General features: G+C 51.2%; 1 protein-coding gene across 1 annotated transcript in view; it reads right to left on the minus strand.

The window, feature by feature from the left end:
- Window positions 1-4034: 4034 nt before the first annotated feature.
- Window positions 4035-24205, minus strand: part of LMCD1 (LIM and cysteine rich domains 1) — a 60053-nt gene continuing 39882 nt past the window's right edge. Inside the window, 2 exon segments of the mRNA XM_063941282.1 lie at window positions 4035-5443; window positions 8364-8579. Of these exon segments, the coding sequence (XP_063797352.1) occupies window positions 5090-5443; window positions 8364-8579 (570 nt within the window). The 3' untranslated portion in view covers window positions 4035-5089.

The following is a 24205-nucleotide window of genomic DNA, read 5'->3' on the forward strand; positions in this document are numbered from 1 at the left end:
AAGTTGGGACGTTTGCTATATGGATACAGTAAAACATGATAATTTTTTGAGGTTTTACTGTAAAAAAAAAAAGCTGCCCATAGTAAACTATATCAGGGCTAGGACACCGGCGGCACTGCAACTGCTGTGAAACTACACTTCCCAGCATGCCCTAACACAGATTTTGCATGCTGGGACCAATGTGCGACGATGTGCGTCTTTGTACGCCAGCGGCAGATTGGAGGCGCTGCGTGAGGGACTCAGTACAAATCCCAGCAGCTTCTGCATTTGCATATTTTTGCAGTGCCACCTCTAAATCCGGGTCTGGGGTGACTTCAGGGGCCCGTCTGCTCTTTCCAACCAGTAATTTGGAATTCTGAGTGAAATGACAGTAACCGCGATCTGTGTTTATGGGACTCTGCAGTCGGTGTCTTAATACACTGTGTATAGATTAATGCAGCGCACTAAGAATATAATAAAAGCCTTATTTATATGCCTTGTTTACAGCCAGCGAGAGGTGTTTAATGGCGAGCTCAGGCTAAATGCACAAATTGTACAGGAAATAGCCGGTAACTGAATGCGTTACGGAATTGCCCCATAAATAATTGCAGAGAGAGGCAGGGTTTCGTTTTAATCCTCCCGGTGTATGGCCTGCTTTTTTTTTTTTAAGCACTAATCCTAAATTATCAGAACTTGTCCTACTTATTAGAAATAATTAATTGATATGGTTACTTTGTGTACAAACACGTATTCTCCCGAGGAACATTCTGCGTTTGAACACAGCGAGAGACTGCGAGGGAAGTGGAACAGGATCAAGGAAGACGTAAGAAATTACTTTTATTAACTCGGAAAAAGCTTTCGGCTTAGAGCTTCCTCCGGACCCACGGAAGAGCTGGGAAATTAGGCAGAACGCGCCTGTGAGTGTAGGACGAAGCCATTGCTCTTCCTCCGCTGCATGGAAGAGATTCTGGTGGGAAGCACAGGACTGATGATATGGGCGCAATTCCTCTCTCTGGGCTTGATTCAAAATGTGGACGCAAATGCCGCCGCTACTGCGTCTTTGTGCGCGGCGGTACTGTGAATATATGCAAATGCTGCAGCCGCTGGAATGTGCACAGAGACGGGCATTGGGGGTAATTCCAAGTTGATCGCAGCAGGATTTTTGTTTGCAGTTGGGCAAAACCATGGTGGTCATTCCGAGTTCGCTCGGTATTTTTTTCTCGCAACGGAGCGATTAGTCGCTAATGCGCATGCGCAATGTCCGCAGTGAGACTGCGCCAAGTAAATTTGATATGCAGTTAGGTATTTTACTCACGGCATTACGAGGTTTTTTCTTCGTTCTGGTGATCGTAATGTGATTGACAGGAAGTGGGTGTTTCTGGGCGGAAACAGGCCGTTTTATGGGAGTGTTGGAGAAAACGCTACCGTTTCTGGGAAAAACGCGGGAGTGGCTGGAGAAACGGGGGAGTGTCTGGGCGAACGCTGGGTGTGTTTGTGACATCAAACCAGGAACGACAAGCACTGAACTGATCGCACTGGCAGAGTAAGTCTCGAGCTACTCAGAAACTGCACAGAGAAGTCTTTTCGCAATTTTGATAAGCTAAGATTCACTCCCAGTAGGCGGTGGCTTAGCGTGTGCAATGCTGCTAAAAGCAGCTTGCGAGCGAACAACTCGGAATGAGGGCCCATGTGCACTGCAGGGGGGGCAGATATAACATGTGCAGAGAGAGTTAGATTTGGGTGGGGTGTGTTCAATCTGCAATCTAATTTGCAGTGTAAAAATAAAGCTGCCAGTATTTACCCTGCACAGAAACAAAATAACCCACCCAAATCTAACTCTCCCTGCACATGTTATATCTGCCTCCCCTGCAGTGCACATGGTTTTGCCCAACTGCTAAAAAAAATCCTGCTGCGATCAACTTGGAATTACCCCCATTGGTTGTGCCTCTAATCCACAGATTGTGTACAAAGGCGCACCATCAGCCTTACGGTTTCTCAGAATGTCTGTCGGAAGTAAGCCACCCAGTATTCAGTGGAGTCCGCCATTACGGGAACATTGCTCTGTACGCCTGAGTATGCGCCTACTCAGTTTCGCGTGAATCTGACATTTATGCCGGCTTGTAGCTACAGAACCAGGATGGGAGAGGGGAGATGTCTCCTAACATAAGGCCTGATTCATAGGGGAAAGCAGTACCGATGCTTGCGCGATTGAGCGATTAATTGCTATTGCGTATGTGCAAAAGATGTAGGAAAGCCTTACTGCGCACGCATGAGTCAAGGAGTGTGATGGCGTCCACATTTGCGTACAATGGGGGTGATTCAGAGTTGTTCGCTCGTTAGTTTTTTCGCAACGGAGCGATTAGTCGCAAACTACGCATGCGCAATGTACACAGTGCGCCTGCGCCAAGTAAATTAGCACAAAAGTTTGGTATTTTACTCACGGCGTAACAAAGTTTTTTCATAGTTCTGCTGATCGGAGTGTGATTGACAGGAAGTGGGTGTTTCTGGGCGGAAACTGGACGTTTTATGGGAGTGTGCGGAAAAACGTTGGCGTTTCTGGGAAAAACGTGTGAGTGTCTGAAGAAACGGGGGACTGTCTGGGCGAACGCTGGGTGTGTTTGGACGTCAAACCAGGAACGAAACTGACTGAACTGACCGCTATTTGTGAGTAGGTCTGGAGCTACTCAGAAACTGCTAAGAAATTTCTATTCGCAATTCTGCTAATCTTTCGTTCGCAATTCTGCTAAGCTAAGATACACTCCCAGTAGGCGGCGGCTTAGCGTGTGCAATGCTGCTAAAAGCAGCTAGCGAGCGAACAACTCGGAATGAGGGCCAATAGCGCTGTTACTTAAGACAGCTTCTGCGGTTCATGGGTGGTGGCTGGGAGGTGAGCGAAAGTCATCGCGAAAAGAGGAGGAGTCATGGGAGTGACATGGGCATGTCTCAGCATGCGGCTGCAATCGCTTAAGAAAATTACAAGGGGGTCTCTGCTCCGGACAAGGGCTGGTCAGGGAGTTGATGTTGCGACCCCATGGTGCATGGATGGTGGAGTGGCGGTTTCCCAGCGCATTTCAGTAGTGCTCAGATATGCACACTGGGCGTTGCACGTTTGCCAAGTTTATCACACGGTAGTGCCAATGCTTACACTGCATATTTATGCACTTGAGTATCTGTGAGTAATTGCAGCCACACATGATCCGCCTCTGAATCATACCCATAGGCCGAGCACAGTGTGTTTACAGAAGAACATGGCGCATTATCTGCACGAGATAACATCACCTGATCATGATAGGGGTCAGAGGACTAACAAACCAAATGTGATTGGCTGCTGGTGAATGCATCGCGGATGCTGATAGGTGCTCTCTTTGTTCCTTGAACATTTATATGCTTTTGGGAGAATTTTTTTTTAAAATAATAACAATTTATTTTTATTTTTCTTCAGCAAACGCATTATGTGCTTGTGTATTGGTTTACCATCATGGTCACCTCTGCCTCAGCCCCTCTATGCTGCACTATTGTCTCAGTGACGGACAGAGCAAGGTAACCCTTCAGCACTCTTAGCTCTAGAATTCATAACTCCTGTAAGCCCTCAGTAGGAGAGATCGGTGTAATGTAGGCGACTACTAAGGTAGTGGATGTCACAGTGTAAATGTGGATGTTAAATGGATGAAACGTGCGTAGTCTCAGTGCCCCTTTTCTCCGCTGTACCCTAGACATGAGCCTCATGTGCCCAGTGATTGTTCCAAATTAGTATATAGGAAATGTATTAATTTGTGTAACAAGCAGGCGGATTCTGATAAAACACCAGCTAATCAGCTCCTAACTGTCATTTTTCAAACACAACATGTAACATAGCAGTTAGGAGCTGATTGGCTGGGACTTTCTCAGCCCACTTCTAGCTCAATCCAAGTCTTAGTAAATAGACCCCTTAGTTGCATGATCCTTGTCTCATCCCATTATTATGCTGATGTTCATTCCACATGGACAGTGGATACATCACTGTTAGTGTACATCATTCACCCTCCACACCATATAAGAGAGACGGGTTCCATACGTTAGATCAGTAACAATTCTCTTTATTTAAAGAAGCATCACGTCAGCCAATGCCTTGTCAGTAAACGTTACATCAATATTAATATACAAAAATGTAATTAAATAAATACCTGCTTTACTAAAGCAGATTTCTTAAATTCTGGAAATATTTTCTTGGGAACTATTTTTGGGAGGCTGAAACATTGTCATAGTTGCAGCCTGAATTATATACATTGTATAAGATCTTGCACCAAAATGCATGTCAGAAGCAAAAAGTAAATAAAAAAAAAATAAAAATCTAATTTTGTAGAACATGGAGACTTGTATGAAAACGGCTCTAAAACATTATCCAAACAAGCAAGTTACTGTACATGCTATAGCAACCAATGAAATTAGAATATAAACTTTCTTGCAGGCTTGAAAATCAAAGTAAAATATCTGATTGGTTTGATTTTGGATGGCACCAATTATTCTGTGCTAATTTCCCAAATTCCATTTTTGTTACAGTTTTATTGCACACAGTTTGATAAATGGTCTCTTTTCGGACAGAAAAGCCAATAAAAACAGGGGTAGCCCAAAGTTTGGGAGCAACTGCTTAAAAGTTAATGCTGTGCAAGTTCTAAAATATTTGGCACAAATATTTGACCTGCTTCAGCTGGACACAGCGTTGGAGGTGTGGTAATGCCCCATTTTGGCTGTGTCCTGATTTACTGATTTATAACCAATGACTAGATTTGTGTGATGTGGTTGGGGCAGGACTGGAAACACCATAGGTCAAATTCTACCCATGAAACGCGTCAGACTTCATGGCCAAATGCGTAACGAGACAAATATTTTGTGGAACTGGTGTCCGTATTTCTCCTGTATGGAACAGCATAAGACCTTCACATGATCCTTTAAAATGTACAGTTGACGGGTCGTGCGCGCCTTGTGGCTGCCTGACACAAATTCAGTATGTACAAACAGCAATGTATAAACACTTTACACCATTCAACATACAAAAATAAATATTAAATCTGTTAGTATTCCAGTAATTTGGCAATTAACCTTTGAATCATGACCTGACAACGACAATGCCCTAAAAATGAACCATTTGCACAGTTACACCTCCGGTAAAGCGCCACAGCAAACGTTTCACTAAATTAGCCGCCATCTCTCGGTGCGTTGGTGTTGGAGACACACTGATGGTCCAGAGATGGCACTTGATGCCCATGTAGCCTATGATAAGTATGACATCAGGATATGTATCATGTATACGTCCCATCGCTGGGTACTCAAGGATCCAGGCGCAACGGGTTCTTGGTCTAATGTGTGGATTTATCTGTACTGCAGAACATACTGCAGGGAGGCTCCGCTTGCGGCTCGCTCAGGAGTAATGTTCTCTGTGCCAGGATTTGCCATCGAGGTGCTGATAGTCTTCTGAGAATATTATCTGCAGGCGAGAAGACACAGTGTAGAAGGCTTTGCTATTTTATTAGAAATCAATACACAATTGTCTACACATCTTATGCTATTTTGTACCAGGAGTTTTAAATGACTGTTATAAAAAATCTACGATTGTGCCCTGTTTGCTCTCGGCTGCCTAGCAGGATTACCTCGATTTATTTATTTATTAACAGTTTCTTATATAGTGCAGCAAATTCCGTTGCGCTATACAGCTGGACGCAATTGAATGACAAAACTGGGTAAAAACAAACAGTCAGAGGTAGCAGTCTGATATTCTGCTGGTCCAAGGTAAAAAGATTGTGACTTAATGGTCACCACAGTAATGTTATTGTGTAAATTTTAATTTTGCAAGAATTGGCTGCAATCACAGACATTCATATGAACACTATTTTCCTTGTCAAATTTTGGAAACAAAGTCTGTTTTGCAATAATGTTTAGAAATATATGGCCGACGCGCAGTCGGCTGTTATTATATCCACATTAAGCGCACTGAACCTAAATACAGACATTTGTCCATAAACCGAGTTCTACTCGTCCATTCAAGCACATGCCCGTCTGCTGGGTTTTACAGGCGATATTGCGGTTGGTGCACATTTTTACCACCAGCTCCATCTTTGCTGCAACCCTGCAGTCAAAACTACACCCTCGCGACGCACACTCACTAAGCTTACTTACATGTGAACTCTCCATTGTGTACAACTCTGAATTACCAAAATGTGTGCGCTGAAACGCTTGATCGGTCTGCAAAATGGACTTTCATGTAACTCTGCAGAAACACTAATTCCTCAATAATTTGTGTTTTTATTTTTATCTAGTTGTTTTGTAATGTTTTACGAGGGATCCGGTTCTGTTCCCGCCACTGCCCTCTCTCCCCGCCTCTGTCCCCCACTCCATTCCACCACTGCCCTCTCTCCCCACCTCTGTCCTCCACTGCCCTCTCTCCCCACCTCTGTCCTCCACTCCATTCCCACCACTGCCCTCTCTCCCCACCTCTGTCCTCCACTCCATTCCCACCACTGACCTCTCTCCCCACCTCTGTCCTCCACTCCATTCCCACCACTGCCCTCTCTCCCCACCTCTGTCCTCCACTCCATTCCCACCACTGCCCTCTCTCCCCACCTCTGTCCTCCACTCCATTCCCACCACTGCCCTCTCTCCCCACCTCTGTCCTCCACTCCATTCCCACCACTGCCCTCTCTCCCCACCTCTGTCCTCCACTCCATTCCCACCACTGCCCTCTCTCCCCACCTCTGTCCTCCACTCCATTCCCACCACTGCCCTCTCTCCCCACCTCTGTCCTCCACTCCATTCCCACCACTGACCTCTCTCCCCACCTCTGTCCTCCACTCCATTCCCACCACTGACCTCTCTCCCCCACCTCTGTCCTCCACTCCATTCCCACCACTGACCTCTCTCCCACCTCTGTCTCCACTCATTCCACCACGACCTCTCTCCCCACCTCTGTCCTCCACTCCATTCCACCACTGACCTCTCTCCCCACCTCTGTCCTCCACTCCATTCCACCACTGACCTCTCTCCCCACCTCTGTCCTCCACTCCATTCCCACCACTGACCTCTCTCCCACCTCTGTCCTCCACTCCATTCCCACCACTGACCTCTCTCCCCACCTCTGTCCTCCACTCCATTCCACCACTGACCTCTCTCCCACCTCTGTCCTCCACTCCATTCCCACCACTGACCTCTCTCCCCACCTCTGTCCTCCACTCCATTCCCACCACTGACCTCTCTCCCCACCTCTGTCCTCCACCTCCATTCCCACCACTGACCTCTCTCCCCACCTCTGTCCTCCACTCCATTCCCACCACTGACCTCTCCCCACCTCTGTCCTCCACTCATTCCCACCACTGACCTCTCCCCACTCTGTCCTCCACTCCATTCCACCACTGACCTCTCTCCCACCTCTGTCCCACACTCCATTCCACCACTGACCTCTCTCCCCACCTCTGTCCCCCACTCCATTCCCACCACTGACCTCTCTCCCACCTCTGTCCTCCACTCTATTCCCACCACTGACCTCTCTCCCCACCTCTGTTCCCCACCACTGCCTCTCTACCCACCTTGGTCCCCCACTCCATTCCACCACTGCCCTTTCCCCCCACCTCTGTCCCACACTTCATTCCTGCACTGCCCCCAACTCCATACTGCCAATGCCCTCTCTCCCCACCTCTGTCCCCCATTCCATTCCTGCCACTGCCCTCTCCCCACCTCTGTCCCCCACTCCATTTCCAACACTGCCCTTTCTCCCTGTCTCTGTCTCCCACTCCATTCCACTGCTGACCTTTCCTCACCTCTGTCCTTCATTCCATTATCGCCACTGCCCTTTCTCCCCGCCTCTGTCACTCTATTCCCGACACTGTTCTCTCTCCCCGCCTCAGTCCCACATGTCATTCCCGCCTCTGTCCCCCTCTCCATTTATGCCACTGCCCTCTCCCACGTCTGTACCCCACTCCATTCCTGCCACTGTCCCCCACTCCATTCCTGCCACTGTCCCCCACTCCATTCCCGCCACTGTCCCCCACTCCATTCCCGCCACTGTCCCCCACTCCATTCCCGCCACTGTCCCCCACTCCATTCCCGCCACTGCCCTCTCTCTCCACCTCTATCCTCCACTCCATTCCCGTCACTTTTCTCAATCCCAATTTCTGGCCTCTGTCCCAGTCTCAGTCCCTACTCCCGTCCCCATTCCGCTGTGCCCCTGGTTCTCCGTTCATGCTTTGCCATGTCTCCACTGCTGGCAGTGGGCGCAGTTGGTGGATGGCAGCTCCCACTGCACATGTCAGAGACCCGACAGCTATCCTACATTATTACATAGATATGATGGCTAAAAAGTGACTTTAAGGTCCATGAAACATGGTCATGTGAGCACCGTCGTGGCTTCTACTTACCTCATCGCATCCTGCACATCGCGGCTTTTCGCTCTCACAGTAATGCCTCCCGCACCACAGGCGGTTGTTCTTCCAGAAGTAGATCAAGTTTACCAGGGGCTCTCGGCACTGGCAGCACACGAAGCAGGTGGGGTGCCACTGTTTCTTGTACCCCGCACGTTCGACATACACTGCTGGGGCATCACCGGGCATCAGCTGCTGGCACAATTCACACAACTGAGAGGGAAAAGGAAAACAACATTCAATGTACTGTTAGCAGAAGGCGTGGCATGGAGGAGGGGGGGGGGGGGCGGTCACAATAAAGGAGAGTATATAAGAGGACCCTATAGCATAGTTATCTTGGGGAGTTGTCCTATCAGGTCTATTGCTTGGAGTATAAGGAACTGTTATTACTATATTAGGATGGGGAAATTCTTTGGTGTTTTATGGGAATATATAATGGATCCTTTCACTTAAACAAAGTGCAGACAACCATCAGGTAATTAAAAAAAAAATCAATTACTGAACAATAAATAAGAAAGGGTAAAAAATAAGATTTTACTCACCGGTAAATCTATTTCTCGTAGTCCGTAGTGGATGCTGGGACTCCGTAAGGACCATGGGGAATAGCGGCTCCGCAGGAGACTGGGCACAACTAAAGAAAGCTTTAGGACTACCTGGTGTGCACTGGCTCCTCCCTCTATGACCCTCCTCCAGACCTCAGTTAGGATACTGTGCCCGGAAGAGCTGACACAATAAGGAAGGATTTTGAATCCCAGGTAAGACTCATACCAGCCACACCAATCACACCGTATAACTCGTGATACTATACCCAGTTAACAGTATGAACAATAACTGAGCCTCTCAACAGATGGCTCAACAATAACCCTTTAGTTAAACAATAACTATATACAAGTATTGCAGACAATCCGCACTTGGGATGGGCGCCCAGCATCCACTACGGACTACGAGAAATAGATTTACCGGTGAGTAAAATCTTATTTTCTCTGACGTCCTAAGTGGATGCTGGGACTCCGTAAGGACCATGGGGATTATACCAAAGCTCCCAAACAGGCGGGAGAGTGCGGATGACTCTGCAACACCGAATGGGCAAACTCTAGGTCCTCCTCAGCCAGGGTGTCAAACTTGTAGAATTTAGCAAATGTGTTTGACCCCGACCAAGTAGCTGCTCGGCAAAGTTGTAGAGCCGAGACCCCTCGGGCAGCCGCCCAAGAAGAGCCCACCTTCCTCGTGGAATGGGCTTTCACTGATTTAGGATGCGGCAGTCCAGCCGCAGAATGTGCAAGCTGAATCGTACTACAGATCCAGCGAGCAATAGTCTGCTTTGAAGCAGGAGCACCCAGCTTGTTGGGTGCATACAGGATAAACAACGAGTCAGTTTTCCTGACACTAGCTGTCCTGGAAACATAAATTCTCAGGGCCCTGACTACGTCCAACAACTTGGAAGCCTCCAAGTCATTAGTAGCCGCAGGCACCACGATAGGTTGGTTCAAATGAAAGGCTGATACCACCTTAGGGAGAAACTGGGGACGAGTCCTCAATTCTGCCCTATCCATATGAAAAATCAGATAAGGGCAGGGGCGGATTAACAATGGGGCGGATGGAGCTGCAGCTCCAGGCCCCCCATTGAAAATAGGCCCACAGCCCGCAGCAGTGAAACCCCATAACCGCCGGCATTACAATGAGTCACAGTGACTCACTGTATGTCACAGTCGCCGCCAGCAGTGCACCTCACCCGACGCCAGAGAAGGTACCGTAGTGTCTGTTTACATAGAAATCCCGACTGAAGTGGGAGGAGGTCGCTCTCCTCTCGAGCACCTCCCCTCCCTAGACTAGTAGCAGTGCTTCTGTCTGTGCTGAGTGACGAGACTGCCTGGCTGCCAGGGTGGAGGAGGAGCCACTCTCGTCTCTACTCACAGCTCCTCCCCCTCCAGACTAAGTGCAGCTGAAGAGGATGGGCCGGACGGATGGGGAGGAGGGGCCTCCCTCAATCTCTCTCCCCTTTCCCACTAGGGCTCAAGGAGCTGGCTGGCCTCGGGGGTAGGATGCCACCTGCCCCCCCTTCCCCCTGGGCCATGCAGTTTAGCTTCCAGACACACAGCAGCGTGGTCAAAGGGGGCGGGGGGTTAGCTGGGGGCGGAGCCATCCGGATCACAGTATAAGGCAATATACCCAGGGCCGGCGCTACCACTAGGCAGCTTTAGGCAGCTGCCTATGGGCGGCGACCACTGGAGGGCGGCACCGCTTAGTGGACGAAAGTGAAAGAACACTTTTTTATCATCTGCCAAACTCCTCCTATTCTTTAAGAAACAGAGGAGCAGCTCGTGGGCGCTCACCACGTCTCTGTCTGCCTGTGCCTGCAAACGTGAGTTGACTGACTGTGTGCCTACTTCTGCAACCCTGACGTGCCGCCCCCCCCCCCCTCCCTCTGCGATCATAGCCCAAATAGTGGAATGTGTATGTGATATGTGTAGCCTGCTTCCGCCTGCCGCATGTGCCGTTATGACTGGCTATCAGTCTATCACCGACTACTCGCCGCTCCCCCACGCGATGGTCTCCCGCGTCCGCGTCCCCCCTCATCACCCCTGCATTTGGGCACAGGAAGGAGTCACCCGTGACCCGCTGGCCTGGTCCGCTCCGCTGCCGCCTGCCGCATCGGGCGCCGCCTCCCACTACAATCCAGTGCAAATTATGGTCCTGCTCCGCTGCCGCATCGGGCGCCGCCTCTCCCTACAATCAAGTGCCAATTGTTATCCGCGCTCCCCCCACAATCCCGCGACTGGCTCCCGCATCTGGCTCTTTTTGTTACCAGCGCAGCTATTGGGCTCCGCTGCACTCTCTCCCCCCCCCCCCCCCCTCCTGCATCGTGTTCCTAGCTAGGTTCATGTCTCTCCCCCGCCCCCCCTTCCTGCATCGTGTTCCTAGCTAGGTTCATGTCTCTCCCCCGCCCCCCCCCCCTCCCTCTGCTGCTGCCTCTTCTTTTTACTAGCTCTCCCTCGCAGCTATTAGGCTCCCGCTGCTCCCCCCTCCTCCCTCCTGCATCTTGTACCTAATTTTAATTTTTAACCCCCCCCCCCCCCCCCACTGCTGCTGCCACCTCTTCTTATTACCAGCTCCCCCAGTGGCCTCCCACATATTACCCACTCCCCCCCTCCATTATTGGGCTCCCGCACTCCACATCATTATGTCAGCCGCCCCCCCCCCCCCCCCAGCCCCCCCACGATTGAGCTCCCGGACTCCCGTATGTCACCCGCTCCCCCCCTCCGTAATCGGGCTCCCACATGCCGCTTCTTATCACACGCATTTTGTAACCTGCTCTCTCCCCTCCGCCCCCCCCCCCACGCCTTCCCCCGACCCTGCTCCCGCTGCCTGTTACCCGCACCCACTGGGCTCCTTCATCTTGTTATCTGCTCTCTCCCCTCTGCCCCCCCCCACGCTTGCCCCCGACCCTGCTCCCGCTGCCTGTTACCCGCACCCACTGGGCTCCTTCATCTTGTAACCTGCTCTCCTCTCTCCACGTCCCCCCCTCCCTGCGACTCTGCTTCCGCAGCTTGTTAATCGCACACACTGGGCTCCTGCATGCATCTTGTAACCCGCTCTCCTCTCTCTGTGAGGGCGGGATGTACTAAGCGTTGCTACTATTACAAATCTGCCGCGGAGCGGCCGCAGTGGGAGTTCGGGGCTGAGTTTCCCCACTGATTGTCCGATTCAGTCCTGGTAAGGGTGGCGCTGCGGGGTCCGGTAACCTCAATGTTATTCTATTATTGCTGCTGCTAAGGGCTGTATCTGGCAGTAACTCCCCATGCCACGCCCAGGACGGGGGAACGATCCAGTTACCCAGCTGCGGCACAATGTACGTCCCGTGTACTCGGGGTGGCGGGGGCGATCTGAGCATGCCAGAGCTGGTGCAGGTGAAGCTGTGCCTGTAATACGCCAGATGCTGCCCAGCTACAGTACCTCTGCCCTGCTGCCCCTGCCTGGGTGAGAGTAGCATGAGGGCTCCTGGCGGGGGGCTTCTGATTTTATGTACTGAGTGTGTGTCATTTACTGTGCGTCTTACTGTGTCATATTTTATATTGTGTGTGTCACTGTAATAATGTGAATTTCAGCTCATACTGTGTGCTATAATGTGAACTGCGGCTCATTCCGTGTGCTATAATGTGTAACTGCGGCTCATTCCGTGTGCTATAATGTGAACTGCGGCTCATTCCGTGTGCTATAATGTGAACTGCGGCTCATTCCGTGTGCTATAATGTGAACTGCGGCTCATTCAGTGTGCTATAATGTGAACTGCGGCTCATTCAGTGTGCTATAATGTGAACTGCGGCTCATTCCGTGTGCTATAATGTGAACTGCGGCTCATTCCGTGTGCTATAATGTGAACTGCGGCTCATTCCGTGTGCTATAATGTGAATTTTGGCTCATTCAGTGTGCTATAATGTGAAACTGCGGCTCATTCCGTGTGCTATAATGTGAACTGCGGCTCATTCCGTGTGCTATAATGTGAATTTCGGCTCATTCAGTGTGCTATAATGTGAACTGCGGCTCATTCCGTGTGCTATAATGTGAACTGCGGCTCATTCCGTGTGCTATAATGTGAATTTTGGCTCATTCAGTGTGCTATAATGTGAACTGCGGCTCATTCCGTGTGCTATAATGTGAACTGCGGCTCATTCCGTGTGCTATAATGTGAATTTCGGCACCAGTACTAGATAGGATAAGGGGTCCTACTATTGTGGTGCATAATGTGTATAAGGGGTATATGGTGTGGTAAACTATACTGAAGGTCACGTCCCCTTTTGAGTGGCCATGCCCCCTCTCTGGAGCGCACGCGCGCTAAATTGCAACCTTTACTTTTCCATACACCCACTTCAAAATTTCTACTTTGACTGCTGTGTGTATGTGTGCAGGGAGCAGGCCGGATTATAAGAAGGGCGACTAGGGGGGGGATGTGGGGGGGGGGGGGGGGTTATGCCTTAAGTTTTGCCTAGGGTGCCAAAAAACCTTGCACCGGCCCTGAATATACCTATGTATATTGCCTTATGCTAATGCCACTACAGCTGCTGCTGACATTAGGGCTGTACAGAGGCTGTGGCTGATACACTGTGCGTGTGTGAATGGTGATTGTACCATTCTGTAGCCTCTCACTGCTGTCACTCTGCTGCTGCTGTTCTCCAGGATTACATGGACAGCTAGTACTGTAGCTGGCCACTCCCCCCTGGGACCAGCCACCAATGCTCTGAGCTCCTTTCCAGGCTAGTCCCTCCCCTATTCTGTCTCCCAACCTCCAGTCTCCTCCCTATTCTGTGCCAGCCCAGTGCCTTCTGATATCTTTTCATTCCACTGCTTCTATAAGGTGCAGAAACCAGGTCAGTGGATTGTGGGGGAGATAAAGTGTACAAGAAAAAAAGAATCTGCTTATCTCCTATATAATAGCCCTATTCTGTGACCTTGTGATTCATTTGCTAACGCTGGGCGGAGTCACAACAGTGGGCGGAGTTATTCAATGAGTCACAGAGATCTGGCCAAATCTACAGGAGACTAGGAGCAGAAGCAGATAGCATGGGCATTGGGCATGTCACAGGCAGGGACGCAGACCTCCCCAGCTTTCTGCAGGAGCTTTCTCCAGGCAGAAGGAGGGAAACACACTCGGCGAAAAGGGGGCGTGGCTTCACGGGAGGGCCCCCGTTTTCGTCAGTGAGGGGGGCTTGCCCAGCGCTCTGTGAGTGTGAGCTGCTGGCATGCCCCCAGGGGCTGATTATGAGTCCGGGGGGCACAGGGCACTTGAGACAGGGGGAGCCCTATCTCATTGCTGTGCCTGCTGTGGGTTGGGGGCGTGGCCTAATCGCGCCCCGCCCCCTTATGCAAATTCCGATTTTTATTTTTTATATGGGGATTTTGACCCCTCAGCTAGGGCTAAATCCAGAGGACGTGGTCGCTCCCCCTACACACCCGCACAGGGAGAAGAAAGCAGGGAGACTGCTGCCTCCCTGCAACACCACAGACCTGCCAATATGCAGCAGCGTGTGCTGACTGTAGCACAATGCTGCCGCTGTTGCTGGCAGGACGGGGGGAGCTTCTGAGCTGGGACAGAGCTACTCCAGCCGGGGGGGCCCCCTAAAACTGTGGGGGCCAACGGTACGTATCCCCTGGCCACCCCCCCCCCTCAATCCAGCTCTGCTGCTGGAACCCCCCCCCCCGTAATCCGTACCCCCTGATGCCCCCTCTCCCTCTGTCTCCACTATTCACCGCTGCTCTGCTAAGCAGAACAGCGAGTACAGGAGCTTTCCAACTGCCCCCCCCCCCCCCCCCCCCCACCGCCGGACACTTCGACCCGCGGGTGGGACAGCGGGACAGACCCCAAAAAATGGGACTGTCCCGCGAAATCGGGACATTTGGGAGGTATGGGGGGTGTGTGAGGGGTATGTCATACAGACAGACGGGCACCGGCTCACTGTGTGCTTGACCCCCCACATCGGCATACTCAGCAGGGTCTCTCTGGTGCGGAGGAGCGTCACTTTCTGACACACTCCACGCTTCTTAGCTGCAGTTTAGTGGGGCACCTGCCGCTGTGCAGGTTCCATACTGCCTCTGTTATCTCCAGCCCCGGCAACCCCACCGCTAGCTGCAGCGCTGCCACCCGCAGTGGAGTGCGCCCAGCTCATTCACACACTTTAGCTGGCGGGTAGCGCTGCAGAAATCCGAGCTGCTTGCAGGCTCTGACCCACTCCTCCCTCCAGCCACAGCGTCTCCTGGGAGCTAACCAGTCACTCCCCAGTCTCCCCTTACCACAGTGCCCGGAAGCCGTGAGGTCCGCGCCACGTGCATGCTATGACACCCCTCCTCCCTCCAGCCGCAGCATCTCCTGGGGGCTAACCAGTCATTTCCAGTCTCACCTTACCACAGTGCCCGGCAGCTGCGCGAGGTCTGCGGTGTGTGACTGAGGAGGGGGGGGGAGGGATGCGGACTGGCAGAGAAAGCAGGACTCCAGCCTGAGAGAGTCAGCCATGCCAAGTCTCCAGCAGCAGCAGATCCCAACAGGTTGGAATGGAACAGCAGCAGCCAGCAGCAGTGACTCCGGTAAGACATCTGTCTGTCACCACTGTTTTGTCCCTAATACCAATCTCTCCCGTGCCCTGTGTTCTGTCATGTCCCTGTCACCCCTGGCCTTGCCCTGCCACCCTTATTCTGGCCCTTTCACCCTTATCCTGGCCCTGTCACCCTTATGCTGGCCCTGTCACCCCTATCCTGGCCCTGTCACCCCTGTGCTTGCCCTGTCAACCCTATACTGGCCCCGTCACCCCTGTCCTGGTCCTGCCGCCCCTACCCTGGCCCTGTCACCCCTATCCTGTCCCTATCATTTCTGTCCTGGCCCTGTCACCCCTGTCCTGGCCCCGTCACCCCTGTCCTGGCCCCGTCACCCCTGTCCTGGCCCCGTCACCCCTGTCCTGGCCCTGTTACTGCATACCCTCCAACTACCTTTTATGGCATGTACAGTACCTGCAGCGCCTCCAGACCTCTCCCCAATGCACTACACCTCCGCACCTTCCCCTCCACCACATGCAGCACTCCACCCCTCCCCCACATGCTGTGCCTCCAAACCCCCTACACCACCCGTGGCTCCCACTCCTCCACCCCTTCACCACTTCACCACCCACAGCACCTCCAGGCCCCTTCCACCATTCACCCCCCTTATACGTCTCCCCCCACACCTGCCCCCCTCCACCCGCAGCATCTGCAGACACCCTCCTCCATCAGCGGTCCCCCCCCCTCACCCACCAATGGCACCCCCGCACCTGCCCCTCCACCACCTGCAGCACCTCCGGACCTCCTTTCCCATCCGCCGCAACACCCGTACCTGCCCCTACCCTACCCATGGTGCCTGCGGTCCCCTACCCAACCCCCGGCACACCCATCCCACAGCACCTCCGGAACCCTTCACCCATCCACAACATCCCCACACCTGCCCCTCTCCCACCCGTGGCACCCCTGCCCCTCCCCCACCTGCAGTGCCTCCGGACCCCTCCCCCATCTGCATCCCCCACTCCTCTGCCCCTTCCCCACGCGCAGCACCTCCCGAACCTTCCCCATCCGGGCCCCACCCCCACTTCTGCCTCCCCTCCACCCGCAGCATCTACAGACACCATCCGCAGTCCCCCCCGCACCCGCTACATTCTGTACATCGTGCCCTGCAGGTGCTGTTCACGCCGTCGCAAGGGGCTGCGCCTCCTTCACCATCGCACGCCCTTTCATTGTGCAATATTTAACCACTAACAAAGGAATGCAGGTAATACTCCATATAATACAAATATTAAACCCCAGAAAGGCATGCAAGGGTTAAGGGGGCGTAGCCCCTTGCGACGGTGTGAAGAGCGCCCGTAGGGCGCGATGAAGCACCTAGTTATATATGTATATACAGAAATATATAATCCCTTCCTCTCCCACTCCATCCCATTCCACACTTTGTTGTTCAACCCCCCGGGATTGGTCGTATCCCCGACAGTCAAAACACAGACACCAGAATCCCGACACTCCGGCATCCCAACTGGGATCACAATCCCAGTGACAACATCCCAAATGACTGACAGCCAGAAAGATAAGCCAGCGGGGGCATTTGGGGGTTGTTGGGGAGGTTAGGTTTAGGCTGCAGGAAGGGGGGTTAAGTATAGGTATCACCAGGGATGGTTAGGTGCCAGGCTGGGGAGGATTAGGTTTAGACTGTGGGAACAGAGGGTTAGAGTTAGGGGGGCATTGGGGAAAGGTCAGTATACTTAACTTCCCGTCTGGATTCTCACCATCGGGATGCCACGGTCGGTAGTCTGACCCCCAGCATTTCAAACCCAACCCCTCCACATTATATATATATATATATATATATATATATACACTTTAACATTAGATACTGTCACTCTGAGGGGGTTAAACAAGAGCATTAATTATAGATGCTTTCTGTGATGAGATATTTATGTAAATCCTGACCAAGTAGCTTGCTATTTATGTAATATTTATTGTTTATTTTTATTTTTTAGGTTGTGTAATTTTGCGTTCGTGACATATAGTAGGGCAGCAGATTGGTATTCGGTGTGATATATTGTTGGACGGGATGCCGGCGGTCAGAATACAGACTGCGGCATCCCAACCATCAGAATGCCTTCAGCCCCCCAGAAAGTACTTTAACCCTCCCCTGCCCCTATCCTAACCCTCCCTTGTGGGTGTCTAACCCTAACCCTCCCTGCTGGTGCCTAACCCTAGCCCCTCCCTTCCCCGCTGGCTAAACCTATCCCGCCCCACTTGGTGCCTGATCCTAAACTCCCCTTCTAAGCGCCTAAACCTAACTCTCCCTCCCTGGTACCTAACCATCTCCTTCCCGTCCCTGCACCATTATCCCTAAATCACCTTCTAATGCCTAAACCTAATCCCCCCCCCCCCCCCTTCCGGATATGATCATGCCTCGCTAAAAGTACGTTCAAGATTTTGATGCCGGTATCACAAGCTCCTTCGAGATTTTGATGCCAGCTCTATGTTGCCGTTCGGGATTCCGGCTTTGGTATTTTAGCCGCTGGGATTCCATGCGGCACTATTTTAACTACATCCCGCAGATTGTAACACTGTGAGGTGCAGTGTGTATAATACAATAAGTGTAAACATACTTATTGTATTATGCACACTGCACTTCACAATGTTACTTATACCCCTTTTACACCGCCAGCTAGTAACACGGGTTATTGCACATGAACGTGCATAACCCGTGTTGCTGGCTGGTGTAAAAGGGTCGAGTTGGAATAGTCCTGGTCGAGCGACCCGGTATTCCAACTCGTGAAGTTTGCGGGGGTTGAACACGTGTTCAACCCCGCAAACTGTGCAGTTTAAACAGGAGCTGGGTCGATGCGACCCGGCTTCCCGTTTACAGTCTATGTGCGGGTGGCGTTTGGAGATCATGTAATCTCCAAGCACCGCCCCTGTCGCATCACCAGCAACGTCACCATCCCAGCAATATGCCAGGCTGATGACTCCGGTGGGAAAGGGGACTGACGCGGGTCGCAGCCGGGTAGCACCCGTGTCAGGCTCCCGGCAGCGACCCGCGATTTGCGGTGTAAAAGGGGTATAACTCTCTGAGCAGCTGCATGTGAGTCTAACAGTTAACAGTTATTAGATATGTATAGAGAGGAGGAGCAATGGCGCTGGAACGCACTAGGGAATGTAACACCGGAAGTGCGAGTGAGCATGCGCATTACGGTGGAACGCTTAGGGAGAACGCATGACGTTCCCATAGGATATAGGAAGTACTGGTGAGCATGTGCAGTGTGATGGAATGCACGCTCGGACCCCCGGCTGCCAGGTGTATGATTTGATTAGATTGAGATGGCTTAAGTGGTGTCCTGTGCACAAGTCGCTGTTTTACTGACTTCGTTCTGATGCGTGGCTGATTAACACTCTGTTGCATGTCTCTAGCGGCCCAGGAGGGGACCAAGGTTGACAAACTAATCTAAGTATACGGATGAGATGGCATTGATTTGCATATTGGTTTTATAGTTGCTATGATAATTATTGGATCTCAGAATCTTGCAGTTTCTTTTACTGGGTGGTGATGAAGACAAGTTGATTCATTAAATATGTAATTTAGTGTAAAGCAACTGTTGGAGAGTGCCCTCTTGATTTAATCTGTTCTGCGGCTGCAATGGCGTTTTTCAGTGAGCATTTTGAAGGCTGTAAATGAAGTAGTGCATCTTTTTTGAGAAACACACACACACACACACACACACACACACACACACACACACTTATTTTCCAGGCTGTCGGAATCCCGGCGGTCAAGATACTGATGCATTAGGAATCCCGACCGCAGCCCGGAATCCCCACTTGTGGGTTCGACAACAAGGCCCAAAGCGCGGCGAGTCCACGTGCGGATGCGCTGTGCTCACCTCCAGGATCCCACCGACTAGGAGGGTGGGGCACACTGATGCATATACTTCTAGGGACACACTCCTTTTCAGTGACCATGACCCCTTTTTTGGTGCGCCACAGTGCTCCCGTTTCATTTCCCATACCCCTACTTCAAAATTCCCATTTTGACAAGCACTGTTAAGTGGTTGAAGGTAGGCACTAGCTATGACCTCCATGCCACACCCATGGCACAGGCCACACCCCTATTTAGACCACCCCCACCGCAGCACTTGTCACACCTCCTACCAAGGCACACAATAGGCCCTTCATAAATTTCAGCTCCAGGGCCATGTGGACCTTAATCTGGCACTGGATAAGGGCTTTTACATGACAAAGCCGCCAATTCTGACACACGCCTGGCCGAAGCCAAGGCCAACAGCATGACCACTTTCCACGTGAGATATTTTAATTCCACGGTAAAACCGTGGCTCAAACCAATGTGACTTTAGGAAATCCAACACCACGTTGAGATCCCAAGGTGCCACTGGAGGCACAAAAGGGGGCTGAATATGCAGCACTCCCTTAACAAAAGTCTGAACTTCAGGTAGTGAAGCCAGTTCTCTCTGGAAGAAAATCGATAGAGCCGAAATCTGGACCTTAATGGAACCCAATTTTAGGCTCATAGTCACCCCTGACTGTAGGAAGTGCAGAAAACGGCCCAGCTGAAATTCCTCCGTTGGGGCCTTCCTGGCCTCACACCACGCAACATATTTTCGCCAAATGCGGTGATAATGGTTTGCGGTCACTTCTTTCCTAGCTTTAATCAGCGTAGGAATGACTTCCTCCGGAATGCCCTTTAACTTCAGGATCTGGCGTTCAACCGCCATGCCGTCAAACGCAGCCGCGGTAAGTCTTGGAACAGACAGGGCCCCTGCTGCAGCAGGTCCTGTCTGAGCGGCAGAGGCCATGGGTCCTCTGAGATCATCTCTTGAAGTTCCGGGTACCAAGCTCTTCTTGGCCAATCCGGGACAATGAGTATAGGCCCTCATTCCGAGTTGATCGGTCGCAAGGCGAATTTAGCAGAGTTACACACGCTAAGCCGCCGCCTACTGGGAGTGAATCTTAGCTTCTTAAAATTGCGACCGATGTATTCGCAATATTGCGATTACTAACTACTTAGCAGTTTCAGAGTAGCTTCAGACTTACTCTGCCTGTGCGATCAGTTCAGTGCTTGTCGTTCCTGGTTGACGTCACAAACACACCCAGCGTTCGCCCAGGCACTCCCACCGTTTCTCTGGCCACTCCTGCGTTTTTTCCGGAAACGGTAGCGTTTTCAGCCACACGCCCCTGAAACGCCGTGTTTCCGCCCAGTAACACCCATTTCCTGTCAATCACATTACGTTCGCCGGAGCGATGAAAAAGCCGTGAGTAAAATTACTTTCTACATAGCAAAGTTACTTGGCGCAGTCGCAGTGCGAACATTGCGCATGCGTACTAAGCGGATTTTCATTGCGATGCGATGAAAAATACCGAGCGAACAACTCGGAATGAGGGCCATAGTTCTTACTCCTCTTCTCCTTATTATCCTCAGTACCTTGGGTATGAGAGGAAGAGGAGGGAACACATAAACCGACCGGTACACCCACGGTGTCACTAGAGCGTCCACAGCTATTGCCTGAGGGTCTCTCGACCTGGCGCAATATCTTTCTAGCTTTTTGTTTAGGCGGGACGCCATCATGTCCACCTGTGGCCTTTCCCAACGGTTTACAATCATTTGGAAGACTTCTGGATGAAGTCCTCACTCTCCCGGGTGGAGATCGTGCCTGCTGAGGAAGTCTGCTTCCCAGTTGTCCACTCCCGGAATGAACACTGCTAACACGCGATTTTCCGCCCATCGGAGAATCCTTGTGGCTTCTGCCATCGCCGTCCTGCTTCTTGTGCCGCCCTGGCGGTTTACATGGGCGACTGCCGTGATGTTGTCTGACTGGATCAGTACCGGCTGGTTTTGAAGCAGGGGTTTTGCCTGACTTAGGGCATTGTAAATGGCCCTCAGTTCCAGAATATTTATGTGTAGGGAAGTCTCCTGACTTGACCATAGTCCTTGGAAGTTTCTTCCCTGTGTGACTGCCCCCCAGCCTCGAAGGCTGGCATCCGTGGTCACCAGGATGCAGTCCTGTATGCCGAATCTGCGGCCCTCTTGAAGATGAGCACTTTGCAGCCACCACAGCAGAGACACCCTGGTCCTTGGAGACAGGGTTATCAGCCGATGCATCGGAAGATGCGATCCGGACCACTTGTCCAACAGGTCCCACTGAAAAGTCCTTGCATGGAACCTGCCGAATGTAATGGCTTCGTAGGAAGCTACCATTTTTCCCAGGACTCGCGTGCAGTGATGCACCGACACCTGTTTTGGTTTTAGGAGGCCTCTGACTAGAGATGACAGCTCCTTGGCCTTCTCCTCCGGGAGAAACACTTTTTTCTGTTCTGTGTCCAGAACCATCCCCAGGAACAGTAGACGTGTCGTAGGGACCAGCTGTGACTTTGGAATATTTAGAATCCAACCGTGCTGTTGTAGCACCTCCCGAGATATTGCTACCCCGACCAACAACTGCTCCCTGGACCTCGCCTTTATCAGGAGATCGTCCAAGTACGGGATAATTAAAACTCCCTTTTTTCGAAGGAGTATCATTTCGGCCATTACCTTGGTAAATACCCTCGGTGCCGTGGACAGACCAAACGGCAACGTCTGGAATTGGTAATGACAATCCTGTACCACAAATCTGAGGTACTCCTGGTGAGGATGGTAAATGGGGACATGCAGGTAAGCATCCTTGATGTCCAGTGATACCATGTAATCCCCCTCGTCCAGGCTTGCAATAACCGCCCTGAGCGATTCCATCTTGAACTTGAATTTTTTTATATATATGTGTTCAAGGATTTCAAATTTAAAATGGGTCTCACCGAACCGTCCGGTTTCGGTACCACAAACATTGTGGAATAGTAACCCCGTCCTTGTTGAAGGAGGGGCACCTTGACTATCACCTGCTGGAAATACAGCTTGTGTATTGCCTCTAACACAAGCTCCCTGCCTGAGGGAGTTGTAGGCAAGGCAGATTTGAGGAAACGGCGGGGGGGGAGACGTCTCAAATTCCAGCTTGTACCCCTGAGATACTACTTGAAGGATCCAGGGATCCACCCGTGAGCGAGCCCACTGATTGCTGAAGTTTATGAGACGGGCCCCCACCGTACCTGGCTCCGCCTGTGGAGCCCCAGCGTCATGCGGCGGACTTGGAGGAAGCGGGGGAGGACTTTTGCTCCTGGGAACTGGCTGTATGCTGCAGCTTTTTCCCTCTACCTCTGCCTCTGGGCAGAAAGGACGCGCCTTTAAACCCGCTTGCCCTTATGGGGCCGAAAGGACTGTACCTGATAATACGGTGCTTTCTTTGGCTGTGAGGGAACATGGGGTAAAAATGCTGACTTCCCAGCTGTTGCTGTGGAAACGAGGTCCGAGAGACCATCCCCGAACTCCTCCTCACCCTTATAAGGCAAAACTTCCATGTGCCTTTTAGAATCTGCATCACCTGTCCACTGCCGAGTCCATAACCCTCTCCTGGCAGAAATGGACATTGCACTTATTTTAGATGCCAGCCGGCAAATATCCCTCTGTGCATCTCTCATGTATAAGACTGCGTCTTTAATATGCTCTACGGTTAGCAATATAGTGTCCCTGTCTAGGGTATCAATATTTTCCGACAGGGAATCTGACCACGCAGCTGCAGCACTGCACATCCATGCTGAAGCAATAGCTGGTCTCAGTATAATACCTGTGTGTGTATATACAGACTTCAGTATAGCCTCCTGCTTCCTATCAGCAGGCTCCTCTGGCGGGAAAGGGTACGCCATTAGTAACCTTTTAGAAATTACCAGTTTCTTATCGGGGGAAGCCCACGCTTCTTCACACACTTCATTTAATTCCTCAGATGGGGGAAAAACTACTGGTAGTTTTTGCTCTCCAAACATAATACCCGTTTTTGTGGTTCCTGGGGTAACATCAGAAATGTGCAACACATTTTTCATTGCCTCAATCATGTAACGTGTGGCCCTATTGGAAGTTACATTAGTCTCATAGTCGTCGACACTGGAGTCAGTATCCGTGTCGACATCTGTGTCTGCCATCTGAGGTAGCGGGCGTTTTAGAGCCCCTGATGGCTTTTGAGACGCCTGGGCAGGCACAGGCTGAGAAGCCGGCTGTCCCATATTTGGTATGTCGTCAAACCTTTTATGTAAGGAGTTGACACTTTCACGTAATTCCTTCCACAAGTCCATCCACTCAGGTGTCGGCCCCGCAGGGGGTGACATCACATTTATCGGCATCTGATCCGCCTCCACATAAGCCTCCTCATCAAACATGTCGACACAGCCGTACCGACACACCACACACACACACACAGGGAATGCTCTGACAGAGGACAGGACCCCACAAAGCCCTTTGGGGAGACAGAGAGAGAGCATGCCAGCACACACCAGAGCGCTATATAACACAGGGATGAACACTATAACTGAGTGATTTTCCCTTATAGCTGCATGTGTGTGTGTGTGTGTGTGTGTGTGTGTGTGTGTGTGTGTGTGTGTGTGTGTGTGTGTGTGTGTGTGTGTATATATATATATATATATATATATATATATATAAGCAAAGACAAAAAAGGCGGCACTCAGAGTCTTGAAAACAATATCAAACGTGTATTAAGTGCGATCTGTTGATCGCACTTAATACACGTTTGATATTGTTTTCAAGACTCTGAGTGCCGCCTTTTTTGTCTTTGCTTGTGTCCTGGGGTGACCCCCCAAGGGAAGGCACCTGAGCAAGTCGGTCCTGCGGGATTTCTGGAGTGCCGGAGTACATTGGTTGATTATATTATAATATATATATATATATATATATATATATATATATATAT

Source organism: Pseudophryne corroboree, chromosome 9, assembly GCF_028390025.1.
Source record: "Pseudophryne corroboree isolate aPseCor3 chromosome 9, aPseCor3.hap2, whole genome shotgun sequence".
Taxonomy (NCBI): Eukaryota; Metazoa; Chordata; class Amphibia; order Anura; family Myobatrachidae; genus Pseudophryne; species Pseudophryne corroboree.